At 42.7% G+C, this 22395-nt stretch overlaps 1 protein-coding gene and 1 long non-coding RNA gene across 5 annotated transcripts in view; one reads left to right on the top strand and one right to left on the bottom strand.

The window, feature by feature from the left end:
* Positions 1–30: 30 nt before the first annotated feature.
* Positions 31–16355, bottom strand: LOC136300008 (uncharacterized). Of its 3 annotated transcripts, XR_010723606.1 has the most exons (6): positions 16306–16355; positions 12456–12531; positions 10633–10800; positions 6966–7014; positions 6310–6438; positions 31–3401 (listed from the first exon to the last, which is right to left on the bottom strand). It is a non-coding gene; the product is annotated as an uncharacterized lncRNA (long non-coding RNA). The 3 variants fall into 3 exon arrangements; XR_010723605.1 differs by lacking the exon at positions 16306–16355 and having other exon boundaries at positions 12456–12989; XR_010723607.1 differs by lacking the exons at positions 10633–10800; positions 12456–12531; positions 16306–16355 and adding exons at positions 7822–7998; positions 8641–9016.
* A 33-nt stretch (positions 16356–16388) lies between these two features.
* RABEP1 (rabaptin, RAB GTPase binding effector protein 1) overlaps positions 16389–22395 on the top strand; it is a 46790-nt gene continuing 40783 nt past the window's right edge. Inside the window, exon 1 of one of the 2 annotated variants that reach the window (XM_066202089.1) lies at positions 16389–16543. In XM_066202089.1, coding sequence (XP_066058186.1) covers positions 16510–16543 — 34 coding nt within the window. In that variant the 5' untranslated portion in view covers positions 16389–16509. Of the gene's footprint in view, positions 16544–16737; positions 16988–22395 lie in introns of those variants that run through there. The other variant, XM_066202090.1, reaches the window with a different exon arrangement.

The raw sequence follows: 22395 nt of genomic DNA, 5'->3' as shown, positions 1-22395 counted from the left end.
ATTTTTTGTAAGGAAAACAGTGATAAAGTTGTAATACATTTCAGCCTACAAGAAGAGACATCGCCAAAGAAATGACACCACATTGACACTGCCTTTTAGTAAACATCCTTTAGAGAAAGTGTGTTATAAGCCAGGGAGTATTTCATGTATTTTAGTGCAAGGCAACGGGAGTAAGAAACTCTTGGGTTTTTCAGTGATCCAGTTTAATTCTACTATCATTCCTCTTTTCATGGTTCTTCTCTGAGTAGTGAGTAGCCTGTCCTTGTGCAAGTGGCATGTGAGGTGAAAGATTAAAAGATCTCTGAAGAGTTCAAGTTCTGCCATTAAAGCTAAAAGCTACAGTTGGTTCTGAGAGGCAGAGAGGGTGGTACTGAAGGAAAACGTCAATGAGAGGAAGGATACCAGGAAAGAAACAAGCAAAATAAGCAGAAAAAGATGAAAGAGTAGGTTGGAGGTGAATAGTGGGAAGTTGGCATTTCAACATCTACGTTTTATTTACATGATTTTTGAACAATCAGGCTTTCTGTGCTTGCAATCAGTGTCATAGGGTGGTCTGTTGGAGGCAGTTATTAAAAATACACAGTCTAACTAGAGAACAGTTTTTTACATGCTGCCTTAGATTACTTTTTCCTTGTTGCCAGCTGTGTGGTGCTGGAGCCAATTTTTAAAATATACTGCCTTAATAAACTCAGTTTTTCCCAACAGCAACATTGTGATATTCACTGGTAAAACACTGGTGTGAAGCCTACCAAATATTTTAGTTGGAAGGTAAAACTGTTTGGGTGATTCCAGGGTTGAAAAGTCAATGAACTCTCCTGTTCACCACCTTGCTTCATATAAAATGTTAATCATGATCTTACTTTAAACTCAAAAGAGGTTGTAAATTACAGGTGTCTACAGACTGCAACACACTGGTCATCAGAGAAGAAAAATTGTGTTAGAACCAAAGACAGATGCCTAGACTTGACTTCGTATCATCCAGAAAGGTCATAATACACAATAACTATGGAACATCATTCATAAAATCTGGCCAAGAAATGAATTTCTGTCACTGCTGAAGAACAGTAAAAGCATAAACTCCTGCAAAATTAATCCTTAATACTGGAGAAGATAACAGAGAAATTATTTATTCAGAAGTATCTTTCATTAATGATTTATGAAGGAGGACACCCAGCTAGGAGAGAGATGTGGGAATGCCAAGGAATGCAGATTGGGTCTCTCTCTCTGCCTTCCTGAGCTCTCAGAGCCTGCAGAGCCCCAGGAGATGCCACATCCTGGTGTTACTCAGTCTGTGGGGGGAAGTTGTCTCTGTGCCTGAAACCAGGTTGTTCATAAGGGGCTGTTCCCTGCTCTGTCCTATTTCTGCTGGAGAGGCCAAGGAAGTGCCAGGCAAGGGTAAAGGAAACTGGGAGCATGTGGCAATCAGCCACGAATCAGCTGGCAAGCTGTGGGTTTGACTGGGAGTAGGAACAATCTAGGAGCAGAGGAGAATAGCAGCTTTGCAGCAAGAGCACTCTTATTTCATTCTTCCACGGTGAGGACCTCACCACTATGCTGAAAAGTTTGTAAAGGCTTTTTGGAATGGCCATTCCAAGAAGAGAAAGGCACACAACCAGTGAAGTCTGTCAACTCCAAAATGTAGCCTTCTCCAGGTGTCCTCAGTCCCTTAGAGTGAACAGGTCATGTCCTCATCCTGTCAGAAGCCATGAACTCCAAAACCTGTCTTTGAATCAGCTGTGCACAAACTGGGAGTCTCCAAGTTCCCTATCCCTTCTGTGGATCCCCGTCCATACCGGAATTCAGTGGGTATTTTTTCCAGTGGTTTTTCTGTCATGGTTTTGGGAACTGAGGTTGGAATCAGGAGCATAGAACATTTTAAATATTAATTCAAATAAATTCATCCTCCACAGTACAAAATCCAAAGTCTCCAGGATATGCCAACTGTGCAGTGAGAAAACAATCTGTCACTTCAACAGAAGTCATTCAGGTGCAACATTATTTTGTCACTTGGCACTGAGTAATGATAATCCTGACAGCTTACTTCATTTTATTTATGATGTACCGAAATGGTTTTCAAAGTTTTATTGCTGTGTAGCTACAAAACCCTTTATAGCTGTACATGAGTTCTACTCAAGTTGACACTCACCTCCCACAAAAGCAGTTAGTACATCATTGCTCTGGACAGCTGACCTGTCTGGACAAAGGGTCAGCATGGAAATTTGATCGGGAGCAGTCAGAATCAGAGCCCTACTCTGCAGGGCTAAAATGCAGAATTTCAAGACTTCAGGGTTATATCCATAAAGTTAAAGACTGTGGCTACTTTGCAGGCTTGTCATTGAAGATATTTAAGCTCTTCAGTTATAAGAGTTTGCTCAGGTTAACTCTTATAAGCTGTTTCTGCACACATAGAACATTGTGAAGCCAGTAATTCCTGGTGAGGATAAAGACAGTTACAGGCAGTGCTACCCAGATGTGTGACTTGTTCACAACTAAACTTTGGGAGTAGCAGCAAAGCTGAATGAAATACATTTGGACCTTACCAAAAAAAATGCAGCTTTCTTTTCAAGTCATGTGTTTTGAAGGCCAGGCCTTTGGTCTCAGTTGCTCTCAGCGGTATTGTTCTAATGGACACAATAGACATAAGAAATCCCACGTTCCTATTTCTATTATTGTGTTGCCAAGTGACTAAAGGGAGTCACGTAGGCCCCCACATTGAAAAGTGCCCATCCATGCTGGGGTTTTACATGCTCAGTTTAAAATATATAGGGTGCTGACATGCAGATGTTTTAGGAAGCAACTTCTAGAAGGTATCCAGGACCTCTTAAAATCACATCTTCAACAACTCAAATTTTCAACAGCAGTACCTTGCTCTGGAGGTCACTTGTATTTCCTCCTATCACTTCTCCAGAATTCTCTACTGGTGGAATACCTGGTGCAGCAAAGATCTGCCGAAATACCAATTTACCTTGTTGAGAAGTTGCCTTCCCCAGGAGGCTGGAAACACTGCAACAGTAATTCCCATAGCTTTGGTCAGATGCCATGGCACCAAGCAGTACCACACACCATATGCTGCTACCCCAAGCAGTCCAGGGTTAATTCCCATGTACAAAGCAAGCCTTTTGTCACTTCAGGTGTGCATTTTTGCATTGATCCATACAGGTTATTTACTTAGGACAAGGCTCTCCTTGGGTGACAGCTTTGCATAACTAGACACCTTGGAAAGGCACCTGCTTAGAATTTTCTGAGAATTCATCCTGTGAAAATTCTTCACAAACTACAGTGGGAACCTCTCACCGCGTGCTGGAATCACCAGGATGATGGAACTGGCTTGTTCAAGTGGAGTTAAGGTTTGGCCACCATGTTTAGAAAGGTACACTGAATCAGGAAAATCCACTGAATGGCTAAAGAAGAAAGAAATAATTGCATAAGAATATTGGGTTTTTTCACTCTAGCAACATAGCAAGGGGATATCCTTGATGTCTGCAAATAAATCATAAAGAAAGAAAATCAACTGCAATTACTTAGACATAAGGTAACAGGAGCAACCAGAAGAGCAGAAACGTTATTGAAAAAGGGTTGGACTATTGTAACTAAGGTACACAAACCTAACTATAAAGCACTCACTTACCATCTGCTCCTTTTGCTTATTCTCCCCCTGCCCTTAAATTGTATGTGGAAATAATTTGACCTTGAACACAAGTTTTGTTAGTTCTTTTTTCTGAAAGACACAAAAAACCCAGAGGAAATCTAATACGTTCTGTTTGTGTTTAATGTAAACTAAAAGGCAGCTTTGGCCCAATATTAAATGTGAACAAGCTAGTCAACCAATAACTCTAGTCTGCAAGTTGAACAAGGTTTCTAACAGAGTGGGAAAGACCTGGTTCTGTAACAGTGTTTAATTAGCAGTTTGTGATAGATTGTCACTGGACTTCTAGTCTGTCTCTTATGAACACAAGAGGCAGGTATTTTTCTGCAGAGCTGGCAGTGAACCAGAGCATCAGCTCCAAACTTCCTTGAACTTTGAGAAACTTGCATTCTGATTTGTACTCCCCAGCTGGAGATCAGCTGAAGACATAGGTTGTTTTTACACACATGCAGAGGAAATAAACCAGTTTTATCAGCTCATACCAGCAGAAAGGTAACACAAATTTTCTCACGTGAGTTTCACTTCGGAGAGTACTGCCTGAAGATGGGCACTGGGTTTTGCTTGCATAACTCTCAGACAGAAAGAAAAAGATGCCACATGTTTTGCTGAGTTCTATTGTCTCTCCCTCCATTTGTAAGGAAATTAAAGCATATTTCTCTCCTAGTTCCATGAAATCTATCTGAATCCTAGTAACAAGTCTCTGAGAAATTGCTCAGAGGGAATAACTGACAAGGGTACACCCTCCGCTGCTATGTTACTGCTCCATGAGTTCCAGACAAAAGCATTTCTTGTGGTTTGGCAGCAAGCATCTACTCCTAAAACCCTGGGATTGCATTGTTCTTTACATGTCAAAAGTTGATTTAGTGCCCACAGGCACAGATTGCAGGGTCCCTCTTTTTAGGAGGTATCTTCAGGTTTTCTAGGCTGCTGGGGTCACCTCTCAGAGCAGTGACACCATTTGGGAGAGTCACAGCTGAGTGGACTGTAAAGAACAGGCCCTCAGGTCTGCCCTGCAATGAATATTCCAGGATTTTTATCCTGACCTAGGTTAAATGGTAATACTCCAGAAATTGAGCAAATGACTGCCAGGCCCATAATAACAGCTCTGAATCATTAAATAAAGATACATCTTCAGGATAAATTATTGTTAAGGCTCCAAAACAGTTCTGCTGTGTTTGGAATTCTAATAATGGTAGGCAAGCTTGACTGGAACCTCTAATGATAAAAAGATCTTGCAGTTTTGCTTATCTGTAGCTAAGTTAATGAGCCTGGGACCCAAACACAGCTATTATGAGGCCCTTCTGCTCAGAATGGTGTATCTTTACTTTTAAAGCAGATCATTAAAAGTAATATCTAATGAAAACTCCATCTGTTTTCCATTGAGTGCACACTTGGCTTTTTTCTTTTTTATTCTCTAAGGCTCCATGAAGCTTTGCAGCACACAGGGCTGACACTGTCACAAGCTAACAGGACAAGCCAGCCCTTGATGCAATTCCTTTGTCCAGGGAAGTTAAATATTGGGTATATCTGGATCTATTAATATAAAGGTAACCTTTTGGACCTTTAAGTTATTTCACATCCATGAACTGGACAGAGATGCACAAATGTGATGTGGTGTAATAAATTTTAAGTCACAGAGACCTGCACAGTACCAAATCTACAGACCATAAATGTTATTTTACAAAGCATTAGCAATAAAAGCTGAGAGTCGCCACTCTGTTCTCTCTCTTCTACAAAGCTAAATGGGAATTTCTGAGCCCTGTTAAGACACAGGGTCTGTGACACAAAGTTGGGCAATCATGATCCCTATAGACACTCTTACAGTTTTCTATCACATGAACCTACAGAAGCCAAACACATGCACATGCAGTTTCCATTACTAAATAATTCATTTGCCAGTCCCAGAAAAACCTGGTAGTATCAGATACACAAATACTTTATGCTGAGTGCTGTTAAAGTCTGGTTTCCAACAGGCTTGAGTCTTAAGGATTTACCCAAGTGTAGATTTTCTGCCCTGTTATAAGGATTTTCCTCCCTTTTTCCCTATACAGACATGGCTACCTGCAGTGATGGATTTTTTTTGGCACTTCACAGAACAAGAAAAACATGCCTAAACTGACCATGGAAATTAAAAGGTTTTTTCCCATCAAAAGCAGGAAATTCTGGAACAAACACCAAAGAAAGTGGGAAACTGGGAGAATAGGAGAGACAACAAGGAAGAAAAAGCATACTTTTGAATAGCACCAAGCTGTTTGTGAGAAAGATTGGAAACTTGGCTCACTGCAGAAGCAGAAGACTGGACTCAGCAATCCAAAAGATAATTTTAATTCTACATTTCCTTCATCAGAACTGGTGATAGAATAGATAATTTTTCCTTTAGAATTAGTTTTCTCTGCACTTGCCTGTGCAAACATGTAAGTTAAAATGCATGTCACCTCTTTCCCATGCTCCAGCAAGGACAATAAAAAGAGAATGTGACCTCTTGTGTGGCCCATAACAAGCATAAATTAATGATGTCTTAATATGCATTCAAAGTGGCAAAAAGTCCCATATTTCATATAACTTTATATATAAAGCATATCTTCTATGGTTGATCACAAAAAAAACAGAAGAGAGTCAAGCAGGTAATGTAGAAATATGAAGCAATAAAGATTGATTCTTACCTTTTGCTTTTGTAAGAAAATGAGACTCATGTTTATGTTTGCTTATATGAATTGGCCCCAAATTGTTGGAACTGCTTCATAATTCCCACTCAGATTTTTAGAATTTACAATATTCAATTCCTCCAAGTTCTGTGAAAACAGCCAAGTCAATACAGATTATTCATTTCTCATTGAAGAAACAGGCTGAAATGAACTCAATCCCCATTAAACATCAGAGAATCCATGCCTAAACACAATCCAAGATATAAATCCATAGGAAAAAAATATTTCACTGTTTGCAGAACTACTTGTATTGAATGAGATCACAGAGATATAACATCAGCATGACAGAATCTAATCACCACTCAACAAACATTTTGGAAACAAGTCAGCAACCACATCTGCTTCATCAGAACCAGAGCCTCATGTGACAGGAAGCTTATTAAAGACCCTGTCTCTCATTATTTTGTTTTTGCTTATAACTTCTCAGCGTGAATATTCAATATTGCAAAATCAAGCAGCTTCCTTTACAGACCATCCAGAAAGGAGAAAGAAATTGTGTCAGACATTCCAGATCCTGAAGAAATTGATGCCTGTGGAGCTATGGATTTCTACCAACAAAACATCTGGCACAAAACAACATTAAACAAGAATAACTTGCTTCTCTTTCCTCTTACCATTGGTGTGAGGCAATAACTCCTCTGAAGTTTTCTTGATGTATCAAGCCTGAAAACAAGACAAAAGAGAAGAAATCCAGCCCTTTAAACATAGCAAGACATCTTAAAGGAATATAACTCAAAATACCTTATTTTCTTATTAGCAGAAAACGTTACATCGTGAGACATTTTTCTTGGTCACTATGCATGAAACAGTTGCTTTACAATACTCTGAGTGCAATTTAGGAATTCCCATTTGGTGCTCTTTCATAGCTTTGGCCATAGCTCCAGGAGTCAGAGCCTCTGAGCTGGTAAATTTGGTAAAATTTACAGAGGAAAAAACACCACTCACAGGAAAATAGGTAAATTTGGTAAAATTTACAGGGAAAAACACCACTCATAGGGAAATAGGTAAATTTGGTAAAATTTACAGGGAAAAACACCACTCATAGGGAAATCTGTCCAAGATTGAAGCCAAATGTCCGAAGTCTCAGCCAGAGTAAGAGGAGCACTGTGTACTCATCCTTCCTTAGATAAAACACTTCCTAAAGTGAAAGGATTCATCTCAAACACTTCTAAATTGGGTGGTTCATAAGCAGCAGCCTTTGACACACCTCTGCAATCACTGTGGGTATTGTGAGCCTGCCCCTCCTCGCTGTGCCCAGCAGCGGGATGGATGAGCTTGGGAAGGCTGGGGCTGTGGAATGCTGTGTGACTGAAATATGGGCACCTCCATCTGGGGTGTGGCATCAGTCCTATGACACACAACAGCTCCTGGTTTCCTTTCACATTCCTCAGCTCTGCAGGAGTTTTTCTTGCACATGAGGCTGGGCTGGCAGTGGCATTTGGAAGTGCTGAGCAGAGGGGCAGCACTCACCTTCCCTGGCAGGTAGGGTGTTGTTTATATCCTCACTAGGGCCCTGTGGTGGGCAGGCATGTTTTATACAGACAAAAGCTCTCAAACAGGACCCCACTCTGCAGGCAGTATCTTCCCAAAGCCTCTGGAGAACCTTTCTTTCTTCTTTCTCCATCACCTTGTGTACAGATGAAAAACCTTTCAGGGAAATCTTAAGTCAGTGCTGCCATTTCAACCCCACAGATGTCAAAGTGATTTTTATACTCTTTCTGCTCAGCTAATTGCCAAGCCCCAGCAAAGGGACTTTAATAGGTTGCACCAGGCAATAAACCATCATCTATTGGCTCTAGCAACGAGAAGGAAGAGAGGGAATGCAAAGCTGGAACAAAGCACAGACCCAGAGCAGGTCCAAATACTTGCAGAAACTGATTTATCCAAATATTTGATACCAGATGTTGTATTCAGACAACTTTAACAGACCTCCACAGAATATGAAATGCTTCTCTGTTTTCAGTACCCAAACCTCTCCTTTTGGGCACTTCTGCCACAGGGCACAAACAAAACACTGCTTAATATTAATCAAAGAACTGAGTTTTGCTCTGCAAGTCCAATATAAAAAGAGTAAAAGCAAACACATGCTAGGCTGTTCCTGGGAACACTGAACACAACAGAGGAGCTGTCTTGGATTACAGCACTTCTAAATTACGCCCAAAGTCTTGTTTTAGGGAGCATATAGTGGTGATATGTTACCACAAATATTGTGCTAAACTGGAGCACTCTGTATCTCTGATTAATAAATATCCAGTTCATAATATACCGAATTCATATTTCCTTGCTTACCTAGAGTTTCCACAGATTGTTGCACAGCTGCTAGTCCACAGAAGAGTTGTGTCCTTTTTCTTGGACGTCTCTTCGGGTATCACTTCTTTAGACATAACATTAATTTTTGCTTATGCCCATTTTTAGCCCCACGGGCTCCTTGTTCTCCTATTAGTTCCTTCTCTCTAGCCCATTAACAGCCTGTAGCCATATGTACTAAAATTTACTACTAATTGCACACATCTGTGCAAAACATTTTTCCAAATTATTTTAATCCGTGAAATCCAGGGCTGCCTACATTTGTCAAACAATAACAGGCCGTTGAGACTGTGCAGTGACAGCTGAGGTCACTTCTCCCTTATTTTCTCAGCTTCGAGTGCACCCTCCTAGACTCTTTTTGCTGATTCAACTCTGCAAAGGGGAAAGATAACAGGATAAGTGTCTGGCCCAGTTTTCTCTCTCTGCAGTAGCTCTTCTCCATGATGGATTTAATTCACCTACTTTTCTTAACCAGCCCCATCTATTGCCACCTCCACTTCCTCCTTCCCTGCATCTCTTGCTCCCTCAGTAACTCCAACTCAGAATACAGCTCTTCTTTAAAAGATGTGACCTTCTCGGTTGTCTCCTGTCCTCCTGAAAGGCTGACAGCTCTGCCAGCCTTCCCTTATAAGTTCCTTCTATAACTGACTGTAGCCTCTTTCTATGAACTCCTCGTGCCTCCCACCAGGCGCAGCTGGACCATGGGATGTGCAGAGCTGCCACCGAGTTCCCGTGTGTTTACTCAGCTCAGACACTGGATGGTGCTCTTGGCACTTTCATGCTGCAAAAGCGCTTTCCAAGCTCTCCCACTTCTGAAAGCTGTAAAAATTCCCCGGGGTCAGATACAGTCGCACGTCTAAGGCTCTAAATCCCAAGAAGAACATGTTTTGACTACACAGATTGTAGCTGAAGCTGCAGTGGAAGAAGCGCAGCTGGGTAAGGACAAACGCCAAAAGAAATGTCACTGCCTGTGACACGCAAATCCTCTGAGCAGTGGCTTTCACATTCAGCCTCAAATATTTTATTTGCTAATTGGTTCCTTATCAATGTTCCCCATAGCAACAAGGGAGATGTAAGTGGCATAAAGTGGGCTGAGTGACATTATGTCTGCATGTAAATGTGACTGGGATTGTGCATGGGGGGGATGATCTGAGGGAGGTTAACAACATAATGTGAAACCTCCTGTGGTCCCAGAGGAGAAAGGCGCTTCTTAATGCTGCCTGAGTGAGGCAGGGAAGCTATCTCAGCAGCAAATCTTTTTGAGAGAATCAGACAGATTCTACGGAAAATGAGTTTGTTTGATCTTTTTGCCTACTAAGAAATACTGATTTTACAGCAGATGTTTGTCTTCAGTTATTTTTCGTAAGAAGGTCAGAAGATTTTTGGTATTTTTAAAGGTGTTGTGAATAAGTAAAGGAAATATACTTTATGGGGAGGGGGGGCAGGGGGAAAGCTATAGGGAGATGGGAGAAAAATGTTCAGGGGTTTTTTTATTTCTTCTGCTGATTTTTGTGCATTCCCAGGCAAATCAGGCTGTCTCTCTGAGTCTGCTCAGGCTAGTAACTTGAAGATAATTCCTTCTCTTACAGTCTTCTAAAAGGCTCTTTCTTCAATGAAAGATGCCATAGAAGTACAAAATATTTTGTGTGTCTGCATCTAAGGAACATAGGTCTGGAAAAGGCACTCTAGCAAAATAAAGAAGCAAATAGAGAGATCACTGTAGCATTTAGGAAAAATCAGGGGAAAGGGGAATAAAAGGACTCATAAGGATGGGGTGGCATTGATGAGAAACATCTGGACTAGCTGCATGTACCCACTGACCTAAGACCTGGGATTTAAACTTGTATTGGTAAGTATTTGAATTGGAGCACCTCTGGCTATACAGATATCAGCACAACCCCAGAAAAGGCTCAGGAATCACTGAAAAATCCCACCTGGAGGAAGGCCTTGAATTACACTTTCCAACAATCCTACCTGGATTAAACAGTTCAGAGGGTGGGCTTGGTCATCTGAAGGACTTGCACAGATCTGGTGATCCCCCTGAAAGCCTATGGCAACTCTTCAGCTGCCTGGTGCACTGTTCACGCAAAGACTGCTCCATCTTCTTGCGCATTCTCCTTCTAAATGTCTCCAAAGACAGTTCTGAAAGGGACAAACTGAGGGTTAACAGCACTTGGATGAATAAAACACTCCAAAATGAGCACTGCTGTTGAAGCCTTAACATGGAAATCTTTTGGCTACACCATTTAATACGATGCACATGGGACAATGAATGTTACAGTACTTGCAACACTCCCTCCTTCTCTTGGCAAGTGGGCATTGCAAACCATTAGAATTTATGGGATAACTGAGCTGCTTGTGCCCCAGAGGAAGAAAATAGGATAAATGGCCCAGTCCTGCAGATCTGACATGACTCTCATCTCATTGAGGTTAACGAACCGGCCGTCCCAAGATTAGGAAGTTGAGTGCAGGAGATGCTACTGCTCACACAGGCTGCTGCTTGGAGAAATGCTACTGCAGGCAACACTTCTGTGTAAAACAGAAAGAAGTAGAAACCCTGTTGTTATCTTGGGTTTTTAAAAGAAAAGTACAATCTCGTGAACAGAGTGGGAAACAAGAGAGTTGTCTCTGGGGGCCCCACTGCCCTTGTTGTCCCCACGTGCAGGACCATATTGGGGTGCTCTGCGAGGTCTGATAAATGTGTGGTGACTGACACGGGCCTTGCTGGTGCCTCTCTCCTCTGTTGTGACATCCTGCTGCAATAACAGAGCTGCCAGGAGGGAGCATCTGTCCAAGTCTGCCTTCAGCAGCGATTCAAGTAGAGATGCTGGTATTGCAGTAGTGGCAGTGTGTGCAGGTAACTTTGTAATGCAGGTTTAGTGAGTCTGAATGGGGTACGGCATATTTTTAGACCTTCCCAGGAAGGAGTGTGTGAGCACAAAGCAGAGCTGTGCCTCCCTGCAATGGCAATTCTGATGTACTGCTGAGCAAGGTTACCCAAAAGGCTGTGCTCTTAATGTCCCCTTGTTACTCACACAGACTGAATTTCTGATTTCTTGGTTATTTTTCAGTAAGAAATATTGTTTAGTTTGATGGCATATCACAACATTGAATGAGCTTGTCCCTTGGGAACACCAAGAGCTCTCAGATCTTAATATAGACATCTTTCAAATGAGATCATTAATGTGTATATATCTGGATATAGGGCCAATGCAAGCACTTCGATTTTTTTGCCTGCCAAATTTTCATTTCTGGCTCCAATTTCTTCCCATATATTCAAAGAACTGCACCACATGGAATCTTTTAAACAATAGATGGGATAACATAATTTTTCAATTGCTCTTGAAAAGGTTTCTAACCACATAAACTATTCCAGGGTTCGCTAAGAAGTTACCATTGCAAATAATGTAATTGTTCCAGACTAAATTCCTTGCATTCCAGAAGAACTTTTGAAGCAAAGAGCATGACTGATTTGGGATTTTTAACCAGCCTCTTTATGGTAATACTTAGATGAATGTAAATTTTCTCCAAAAGCTTTGCTTTAAAAAGAAAGGACCAAAGCCCAGAAACACTCCTAGCTGCAGAACCAATACTTAATGCTAATGACCCATCAATCTCAACAGAAGGAAAATAAACATTTAAAAATTAGGAAATTGAACACTTCATTTTAAACAATAAAAAAAAAAGTGAGAAAAACAGTAGATAAAATCTGACAAACCCAAGAAATATATAAAGTGTGAGCAATAAATCCTGGTTTTCCTCTTCTCTTTTGCAAGCAGAACAAGGCTGTTACTTGCCTTTGGGAAGCAGCCAAGGCTTGCTGTTCTGTCCCTCCTTAAAGATGTGTGTGATTTCTGCTTCCCTGGGCTTCACCTGGAATTTAAAACAGACTTTTTTTTTTTTTTTTTTTTTTTTTTTTTTTTTTTTTTTTTTTTTTTTTTCTGGTAACATGTTTACTCTTATCATCTGCAACATTCTTGTTACATTCCTCCAAAGGTGATGTCATTGCCCGGTTTGGCCAATGGAGACTGTTACCCAACTCTCCACTGTGTAGCACCTCCAGGTAGAGTAGGTGGGGGAGATGAAATCTCCTACTTGCTGAGGCAGAGAGCCCCAGTTCTGCAATTCCCTTCCCCTGTGGGTGCACTGGAGTTTAGCCTTAACAACCCACAAAGCCGCTTCCCAAATCCACCTCCTTACTGAGCTTTCTTGGATTAATTGAATTAAGCAGTGGGTGGTTTAAGAGATGAACTACACTGGGAGCAGGGCCTGGAATTCACTGCAAACCCCCACCACACAGGGCACAACAGAATCCAACTCCTTTGTGGCCAGTAAAGCAGCAGACATGGGGAGCAGCACTTCAGAGGGCCTTTTGGATTTCCATTTTGATTCTACATGGCAGCTTCTCAATTCCCACCATCAGCCTGTTTCCATTGGATTCACACCAGAGGTAGACTTGGCCTTGCGAGTCCAAAAAATTAGTTTTTCTTTTTAAAGACTCTGGGTTTTGTAGAATTGGCTTGGCTGTCATTTAGAACAATAGTATCTTGTATCACTCAAAACAAAAAGAATTAGCTCTGTATTTATTAGCCAAACTTCCTGTGAATACAAAGCTTTTGGGATCATGCTCTTCCTCAGTCTGATCACAGCCCTGCCCCTTTATTCATCCACAGTGAGGGACGTGCTGGAGTTGCAGGGACTCCCCCAAAGCTGTGCACTTTGTGGCAAGTACAACTGGGTCTTGTCCTGACATGGATCTGGGACACAGCCAGGGTAACTCAACCAGCCTCAGGATCTGGGACTACTGTCACAGATAAGGACAGTGATAATTACATTCTTCAAAGCCTCAGCTGATCTTAAAGCAAAGACAAAAAGAGAAAAATCTTCCTAAATGATCAAAAAAATTAGCAGGGAAAGTTGCATCTTGAGCACCCATAAGCACAAAAGTCAATCAACCATAAGACCTTTTAGGAAAACAGATTTAATAAGCTTTCTCCTTATTTATTTATTTATTTTTGTCACTTTGACTTATTTATCACAGAAAATAAAAATACCTCTTCTCTCCTAGATATGTTATATTAGTTACTTCACTGTGCTCTTTGCAACCAAACAATCCCAGTTCGCCTCAGTTTCCTCCTGGTCTCCAGCAACCACTGTGTGTTCACACTCACTGCTTGCCCCTGGATGTTACTGTTCAAACAAAACCTGCAAACTTTCCCTTTTCAATGAGCCTGGAGGATTAAATTTCAGGCACAGTGCAAGGTGACAGCTGCTCCTCCACCTGTACTGACACAGCACACTCTCTTCAGGAGGATGCATCTCCCATTCACATGTGTCTGCTGCTTGTGGTGCTGATGCTGAAAATGCCCATGTTAGGCTTTTAGGCCAAATAAATTTGATAAAAATTCATGGGATTTTAGGAGCATTATTTCTGGAGAAGCTTATTCCAGAAATAGTCTCTGCTCACCTGCGTCACTGATTCCTTAACACTGCACTTGTCTTAACATTCGCACCACTGGGACTGGAATTCAGGATTTCTGTGCTGCAAGACCTTTTCCTCTGACTGAAAACTGCTGCTAAACCTCCTTTACTTCTTTTAAGATTTAGCTGAGTCATGTTGGGAAATCCTTTGAGATCAAGACTATAAGAACTACAAGTGAGTAGAATTAAATGGGACATTTTGGGAGGCACAGAGGAAGTTACTCAATTGTTCCAGGTTAGAAGACATTCTGTTAGATACTACATAAACCGTCACCTCTGTCAAGTCCAATTACTCTCCAGAAAAGAAAGATTAAGTAAGAACCACACCTATAAAGCTAGTACAGCTCTCAATTGAAGAACAAGAAAGAAAAATAAAAGTACAAGCCCCTTGAGAGTTCTTGTATTTTTCAAACTACATATAAACCCTATTCAGCATGTAAGCTCAGGAGTACAGATAGAGACTTGGAAATGTTGCAATTCCAATAGTCAATATCCCGTCATCCCATCTATGGAAGTGATGAAAGTAAAATTATATTCATCCCTTAATAAGCACTTGTAGGTACAACAGATATCAAGCTTGTTATTATCTTACTTGCTTTTTGCAGCAGGAGTGATGCTGCACTGAGTTTGATCCTTGACCAACCAAAATGTGTCAGAGTTTTGCCTCAACATGAACAAGACGAAATTAGCTGCTAATATGGGTGCTCTGAGGTACCTATATGAACACACACCAGGGTGGAGTTTCAGGAGCTCAGTTCCTACACTCAGGACTAGATTTTCAGGGAGATTCATGCACTGAAGGCTTGTAACATCCAGGAACTTATTAAAAAAGCCTAAGCAGGAGCTAAGAAATTTGTAAATGTACCTCAAGTGGTAGATACTTCACCCTTTGATCACTTGCCACTAAGTCAGCAATTCTGTGAGCAGCTGACACTTCTGGGTTCTCCAAATTTCCATGAAGAAAGCCTTAGACGTCTCAATTTGGGAACATTGAAAAGTAAAGTCTTTAGTTTAAGCCTGTTTTATACAATGGCAAAGACTGAGAAGATTGACCTCAACTGATCAAAAAGGGCAAAATGGAATAATTTTCAAAGACTCCCTATTTCAGGTTTGCATTTGGTTTAAATGAGCAAAAATTTAATGGGACATGCAGAATCCCGTGCCTTGCCATACCACGTATTCTGGCAGCAAGGCTTGAAAGACTGTGGCAACAAGTGAGATTCAGTTTAAAAGTGACTCTTTTTAGGGTATGGAAGCCATAAGGAAAGTGAGTTGTAACAGATCCTGCCCTTGAAAGGACCTGGTGTTGTAATTTCTACTCCAACTCTGCCTTCTGTGATTTTACACGTGCTCGAATGATGTAGATCTACTATTTTATTGCTACAACCTGGAGTTCAGACGTTCTCCCAGTTGGGTGGAAGGACTAAAACCCAGCAAAGGACTAAACCTCCATGGACACAGCCCAACCACGGGCGCTGGCGAAGGGACCCCTTGGCAGGACAGGCTCCTTCCACTGCCCACCCAGGTCACAGCTGCATCTTTGGTGTGACAAGTGTGACAAGCAAAAATAGGCCAGGGACCAATACACCAATTTCCATGCCTGGGGTGTAATTTACTAATAAAAATTTCTGATTGTTTGGGAACCCTCTGACATTTGAGGGTCCTTTTGTCGACGAGGATTTATGACTCTTGGGTGACTCTGTCCCCTTCAGGGTGAGCCACCACATCAGAGAACAGACTGGATTTGGCACCCAGTGCCATGCTCGGGGTGACAACGTGGGCATCAGTCTCAGGTTGGACTAGACGACCTCGAATGTCTTTTCCAACCTCAATGATTATGTGATTAAAGGGCAGGATTTGTTAGTGCTGCTCAAAGCGACTTCCTTAATAATAAACATTAATTATGCCTCCGGGCTGTAGGCCCGGGGATTTCTCGCTTGCCCTCAGCTGAGGGGCCAGCCCGGGCACGGACCTGGGAGAAGCCACGGCCACCCTCACCTTGTCCCCGGCCCGTGTTCCAAGTTCTTGTCCCCGGTCCCCAGTCCCTGTCTCAAGTCCCAATATTTGGTCCCTTTTTCCCATTCCGGTGCCTGTTCCTCGTCCCCGTGCCCGTTCCCGGTGCCCGTTCCCTCCCCGCCGGCGGCCGCAGCCGGTCCCGTGTCTCACCGTGGGCGCCTGCGCGGGGCTCCTCCTCCTCCTGCTGCCGCTTCTCCTCCTCCTCCTGCTGCCCGTCCTCCCCTCCCGCCGCCGCCGGCCGCTGTCAGGATGAGGCGGAGGAGGCGGCGGCCCGGCCCGGCCGCTCCCGTCTCTCTGCCCGTGGCGTAGCGGTCCCCGCCCGGAGGAGGCCGCGGCGGCGCCGCCCGCCGAGCCATGGCCCAGCCGGGCCCCAGCGCGCAGACCGAAGGTACCGCGGGGGCGGCGGCGAGGCCTGCGCAGCCCCGGGCTCGCCTGGGAGCCGCGCCGGCCGCGGGGCGAGGGCGGCGGCCTGGGCGCGATGGGCCGGGCAGGGTCCGGGGGGAGCGGGGAGCGGCCCGGGGAGCCCCGCTGGGAAGGCTCGGGAGGGGGCGGGAGGCAGCGCGAGTGGTTTTTGAGGCTGTAAATGTGGAGCAAGGGCGGCTCCCGGCGCGCACGGAGCGGGGATAACGCCGGGAGGAGGACGCGCTGCTGCTGGGGAAGGGGAGCCCGGCCGGGATGGGACGAGGCCTCCCCGCCCTGGCAGGGGAGGAGGAGAAGGGTGGCGGTGTATCCAGGGATAGACATCGATCCTCCGGGGAGAGACGCCGTCATTGATTTGGCCACGGCGGGGGATGTTTGCCTGTGCTCGAAAAGGCACCTCGGAAGGTTTCAGGTCGGGATGTGCAGTGTGAACAGTGCGTTTCTTTGCTGGAAAGGACAAAAGAAAATAACAGATCTTCTCTCAAGGTGCTATGGACCTGTGCAAAAGGAAGCTATGCTTTCCCTGAAGTTTCCTGCTGTGGAAAGGTTATTCCTTTCTGGTTTGAGAGGAATTGTGAGCGTTTTTTACCTTGAAAGAGGTTACAGAACTGCGTGCATATAAAAAAGCTGTAGGTAACGTTTAGCTTGGAAGATGAGGTTGAAGGGACAGTGTTTACTGTATGGGAAGGGCTGAGAAAGCCAGGAATTTAAGCTGAGGCTGGTCATAATGTAGATCTAGAAGAAGTGGAGGGATGTGCAGAATCCTGCAGGATTGGTGCTTACCCAGCCATTGGACTAGGCCAGGGCTCTCCTCTTTTGGAGAGCGTTGGAGTTTCCTTGGGAAAGCACTCTGTTAGAAAAGGGCAATGATGTATTCTTAATTATGCATGTCTAGGGAATTGCGTGGGCCTTTTTTTGTTGTTGTTGTGGGTTTTTTTGTTTGGTTTTTTTTTTCTTTTTGTGGAGTTACACGAGAAAGTGCTTATCCTCAGGGATTTCAGCCTGCTTTCTGAGGGTTTTAATGATGAAGGTGCTTAGATTGTGGGGTTTTCCCTCCATTAAGGTCAGTCATTGCTGGCTTGTCCTTCGAGAACACTGAGGGGAAGGTGAGTTTCCCTGCCGTCGTGCTTGTAGGTAGGGATTGTTCTTCTGTACTTTCTGGTGAATAACCATTGTTTATTGTTCTTCTGAGGGCTGCAGAACAACTTTCAACAGATTTTCCTCTTGGCTCTTGCAGACTGTCTCACTGCAGGTGTGCAGGGGAACTGTGCAGTGTACAAATGTTTGCTGCCTCTTGACCAGGAAAGGTAGCTGTAGGTTGGTAGTGTGTTGGAAGATCCGTGTTGGATGTATTTGTGTTGTGATTTAAAAGGAAAGCAAAAAGGTGCAAGTAAATTTAGTGGTTTGAGAGGTTGGTGAAGTCTGTCTTTCAGGAGGTATGGATTGCTGTCTTTTTCCTGTTCCCTAGCTGTGGGGAGATGAGGATGCTGTAGAGAAGGGGACTGGCTGGAAAGTTGGATGGATTCTGGAAGTGGTTGCTGTGTCCTACACTAAAGAATTGGAGCTCCTAAAATGGCTCCTCTCCCCATCCTCCTTTGGCAGCCAGAGGACCAGTTTGGGTTTTTTATCCACTTTGATTACTGGAGTGTTGTTCTCATCTGTGTTGGGTTTGTTTGTAAGTAACTTACCAAAAGTGTGCCTTGAAACGGTGCTATTTTAATGTGGAGAAAATTCAAGAAATTAATTATTTAATATTTTTGTTGCCTGCACTGAATTTATTGCTTAAAGGAGTAGCTTAGCCTCCAATTTAAGGTTACATGTGACAAAATAGAACTGGATTAGTGTATTCCCCTAAGGAAAAATAATGGCTTTTTATAATTACTTGTCTTGATTATAAATAACTTATGCATTCTTTACTCATACAAGACACATCAGCTATGATTTGTTTTGTGGAAAGCAAGTATAAAAGAACTACTTCTTCTGCTGTGGCAGAAATAACATACGGAACAACATGAGAGGAATTAAGGTAGAAATTGTCTTCTGTTTTAAAGCCTGCACTGAAATGAAAATGGGCCCAAGGACAGAGGAAGGAATAGTGCAGGGGAATAGGAAAAGAATGGGCATTGTATCCTACCCTGGTTTGTACTTTGGATTAGTGGAGACGTTAATAATCCTCTAATCCCGTGTGTGGGGTAGCAGAGTTTCTATACGATAAGAATGGCAGGGAGGCCGAGGGCAGCCCTTGGCTGCTGCCAGAGCTTTGTGCCCTGTGCTGGGAACTGAGAGCTCATGATCTTGACCTGTGCTACAAGCAGGTGTGTGCTGCCTGATGATCCTGGTCAAGGGGCTTTTTTTTTTTTTTTTTTTTTTGACATTTTAATTTGTGTGTGTTGTCTAGATTACATTACCACAGCTGTAATGTCTTATTTTTCAAAATATTTTTATTTTAAATATAATATTCAAAATTCAAACCTCTCAGGCTCCCTGGGTTTAGTTTGGATCTGGGTGCGTGCCATCTCTGAATGTAAGGTTGCCAAACAAAATGTGTTGGCATAGCTCTTCCCTATCAGAATGCTCAGGATTTGGTGTAATTCTCCTTCTCATTTCTGGAAAACATTTCAAGGAAGGAATTGCAATAGCATAAAACACTCTTTCTTCAATACTAAAGTTAATTAGAATGATAGGCCAATTATTAAACTCTTCTTACTGCTCTTAACTTAAACCATTAGTACAGTCGGACAGATAATTAGCATATACATTGATATTGTTCAGTGATAAACTGTTAATGGCACAGTCTGTCAGATGCTTTAATAAGAATTTGCTGGCAGAAAGAATCGATCCAGTATCGGAGTAACTTAGGCCAGCAAAAAGTGTCTGTCAGTGGTGGGAGGCTGTGCCAGCTCTCAGTGGAGGGAGCTGCTCAGCTGTAGATGGAGCATTGGAGGATGTTGCCATATTGATTTTGGTGCCAGCAGCAGTGCCGTGATCCACACTGTGTCCTTGTGTCAATAATCCAGGGTCCCAGCGAGAGCTGGGACTTGCTGTCGCTGTCACACACCCCAGGGGCCGAGTGATGCTGGTGGAGAAGTCAGGGATGTCACACAGAAAATTAGCTAACCAAACCTCAGGTGCTTTTATATTTCTAGTAATCTTCCTTGTAAGTGTATCACTTTTAAACAAAACTGAAGTATCTGAAAATGCAATTACTCATCTCTGAGCCAGGTGTGGTTCATAGGGGTCTGGCCATGAGTGCTGATGTTCAGCTCTGCATTGTTGATGCAACTGTCAGATGTCAGACTCTTATCTCTTGGGGAGTAACTTCAAAATTGTTGGTACTTTCCAAGAGGCAAAAAAATTTCTTCCCTCACTTTCATTTTGCTCAGTCCTTGCTTTTTTATTATTCAATAATTACTAATATTATTACTATTACTATATTTTTAGTATATTATTACTAATATACAAAAAATACATTCTAATTAAAACACTAACATTCATATTATTTTTTTAGGCCATGTGCTTTTCTGTCTTTTCAGTGGACAAATCCAGAATTTGGTTTCAAAAACAAAACAGGCATCTTGAATGTACATGTTTCCCTCTCTTAGAGTTGCTAAGGAAGTTTTGATCCACTCAGCAGGTCAGTTTGCTCTGAAATGGGCATGTCCACATTGGGAGTGTTTGTTTTCATGTTGAAGTCAAATTGCAAATCTCCCAGTTCTGCAAAATACCCTGATCATGTTCTTTATCACTACCTGCTGATCTGCCAGAAGGCACAATGAATATGCTGCAACCTGTGGACTGACTCTCTCTTGCATTCTGAACACTGGAAGATGTAAATTCTTTGCCAGTTTGTATTGCTGCTTGGCCACTTCACCATTGTCATGGAGAAGATGGACTTAGTAATGTGTTTTCTTCCCTTCCTGGCCTGGTGCCTCAGGATGCTTAACTGCTTTCCCATAGCCCTTGGTGGGTGGACTGGATTCCCACTGTGAAACTAGCTTGTATTCACTCCCTTGAAAATGATTGAGGAAGGAATTTTGCTTTAAAACTTTCAAGAAGCTAAACCAAACAATTTCTGTCAGTGTGGGAGTGGACCAAATCCCATAGGCTTCATTACGGGTGATGGTTGACTGGCAGACTTGCTGGGCTTTCACTCCAGGCATTTTATTAAAAAGTACTTCTCAGATGTGAAGTTTTCTGTCCTAAATTTAGGTATTTGAACTAGACTCTTTTCTTCTTAAAAAATACCAAATATGTAGTTAAAAAGAAAAAAAAAAAAAAGAAAAAAAAAAGAAAAAGCCTGAGGTTGAGATTATGGCTTTACTCTGACTGAAGCCTTTCAAGGTGAGAACTGGTAACATTGATAAGCAGCACTTACTAACCAAGCTGCTATGAAGCCATTGTGTGTGTGTATTTCAAAGGAACATCTTTCACACCAAAGGTCTGGTACTTCTCAGTGGTTCAGCCTTCACTTGCAGAGTTGGTTTTAGTGTCTGATTTAGTAGTGGCCGAATTAATGGTACTACCCTCCACAAGTAATTCTATAAATAGGGTAAGCTTTGTGTCATTTTAGTCATACTGTAGTCAGTTAAGCATGATGATGAATTATCTCTGGAAAAATTGAAATCATTTGATATTTTTGTGTAAATTGGCATAGGAAGAATAAGTGAGCAGTGTACCCTTGGTTAATGTTTCTGTGCCTTTCAGAAAGGAGAGGGGTTTTTTTTAGCTGGAAAGTACCTGGTGCTTGAGAAGACTTCTGAATTGTCCTATTGCTCTATGAGCAGTGCCCGTAGTGCCCTAGGATTGCAGAACTGCACCATGACAGCTGGTATAATGAGGAATTGTGTGGTTTTGTTTTTTTTTTTTTTTCCCCATTCATGTCTCCTTTTATCAGCCACAACTCCCCCTGGCATTCAGCTGACTTGGGATGGTGCTTCTCTCCTTCCTGTCTCCATCCTGTGCTTCTCTTCCCAGGCCTAGCTCCTTCAGTACAATGAAGGAGGAAAGTAAAGCTTCTGAATCACCTTTTATGTCTATTTCCATCTCCTCTGGCAATTCTTGCTCCACACAGCGAAGCAGCAGAACCGTGGCCTTGTTTGCTCTTCGGTCTCAGGTTTTTCCTTTCTCCCTGGTCAAACACCCAGTCATTTGATCATGTCTTGGGCAACTGCTGCTCTTCAGCAACTCCTCTGGTTTCCTCAGCCCTCCTTCCCAGCCACCACCTCAGCTTCTTTAATATTGCTCTCCTTGCCTTTTGCAACCTCTTGTCTGTGGTTGTCCCCTGGACCTTGCCCTTGTTTTGGCTGCTCCAGGCCTTGCTCTGCTCTGTGGGATCACACCCATCCCTCTATTCTTCCTCTTCTAGACCAAGTGTGACTGTACAAACTTCCTCAGTGAAAAATTGTCTTTTCCAGGCAATATGGCTCCCTAGCTATGCTTATGAATCTTAGCTTATTCACACTTTTTAATTTTTTATTTCTTTAAGAGCTCTTCAGGTTCTGTTAGTCAGGAAGGAAGATCTCATTGTGCTTTACTCTTGGTATAGAGAACTACTCATCTGTTTCCCAGCCCTGCCTTATACATGTTCAGGTTCTGAGTGGTTTTTTTCAGAACAGATTATAGAATTTTGAGGCTGACATCTAATTCTTTGATACCTTGGTATCTTTATAAACTGAAGTAGCTAAGTGCCTCACAGATTGCCAAAATACTCATTGCTGGAAGTTAACTTATGCCTCTTGGAAATAGAAGTAGGAAATAGAAGTGTTCCATCTTTTGGCTATCAGAGCAGTTCTGAAAGTTGGTATCAGTTGAGAGCAGGAC

The sequence above is a fragment of the Chamaea fasciata genome, unplaced genomic scaffold (assembly GCF_029207755.1).
Source record: "Chamaea fasciata isolate MVZ Bird 193981 ecotype frontalis unplaced genomic scaffold, bChaFas1.0.hap1 SCAF_21, whole genome shotgun sequence".
NCBI lineage: Eukaryota > Metazoa > Chordata > Aves > Passeriformes > Sylviidae > Chamaea > Chamaea fasciata.
Note: the sequence above shows the minus strand (reverse complement) of the source record. Positions and strands in the feature narration are given on the sequence as shown.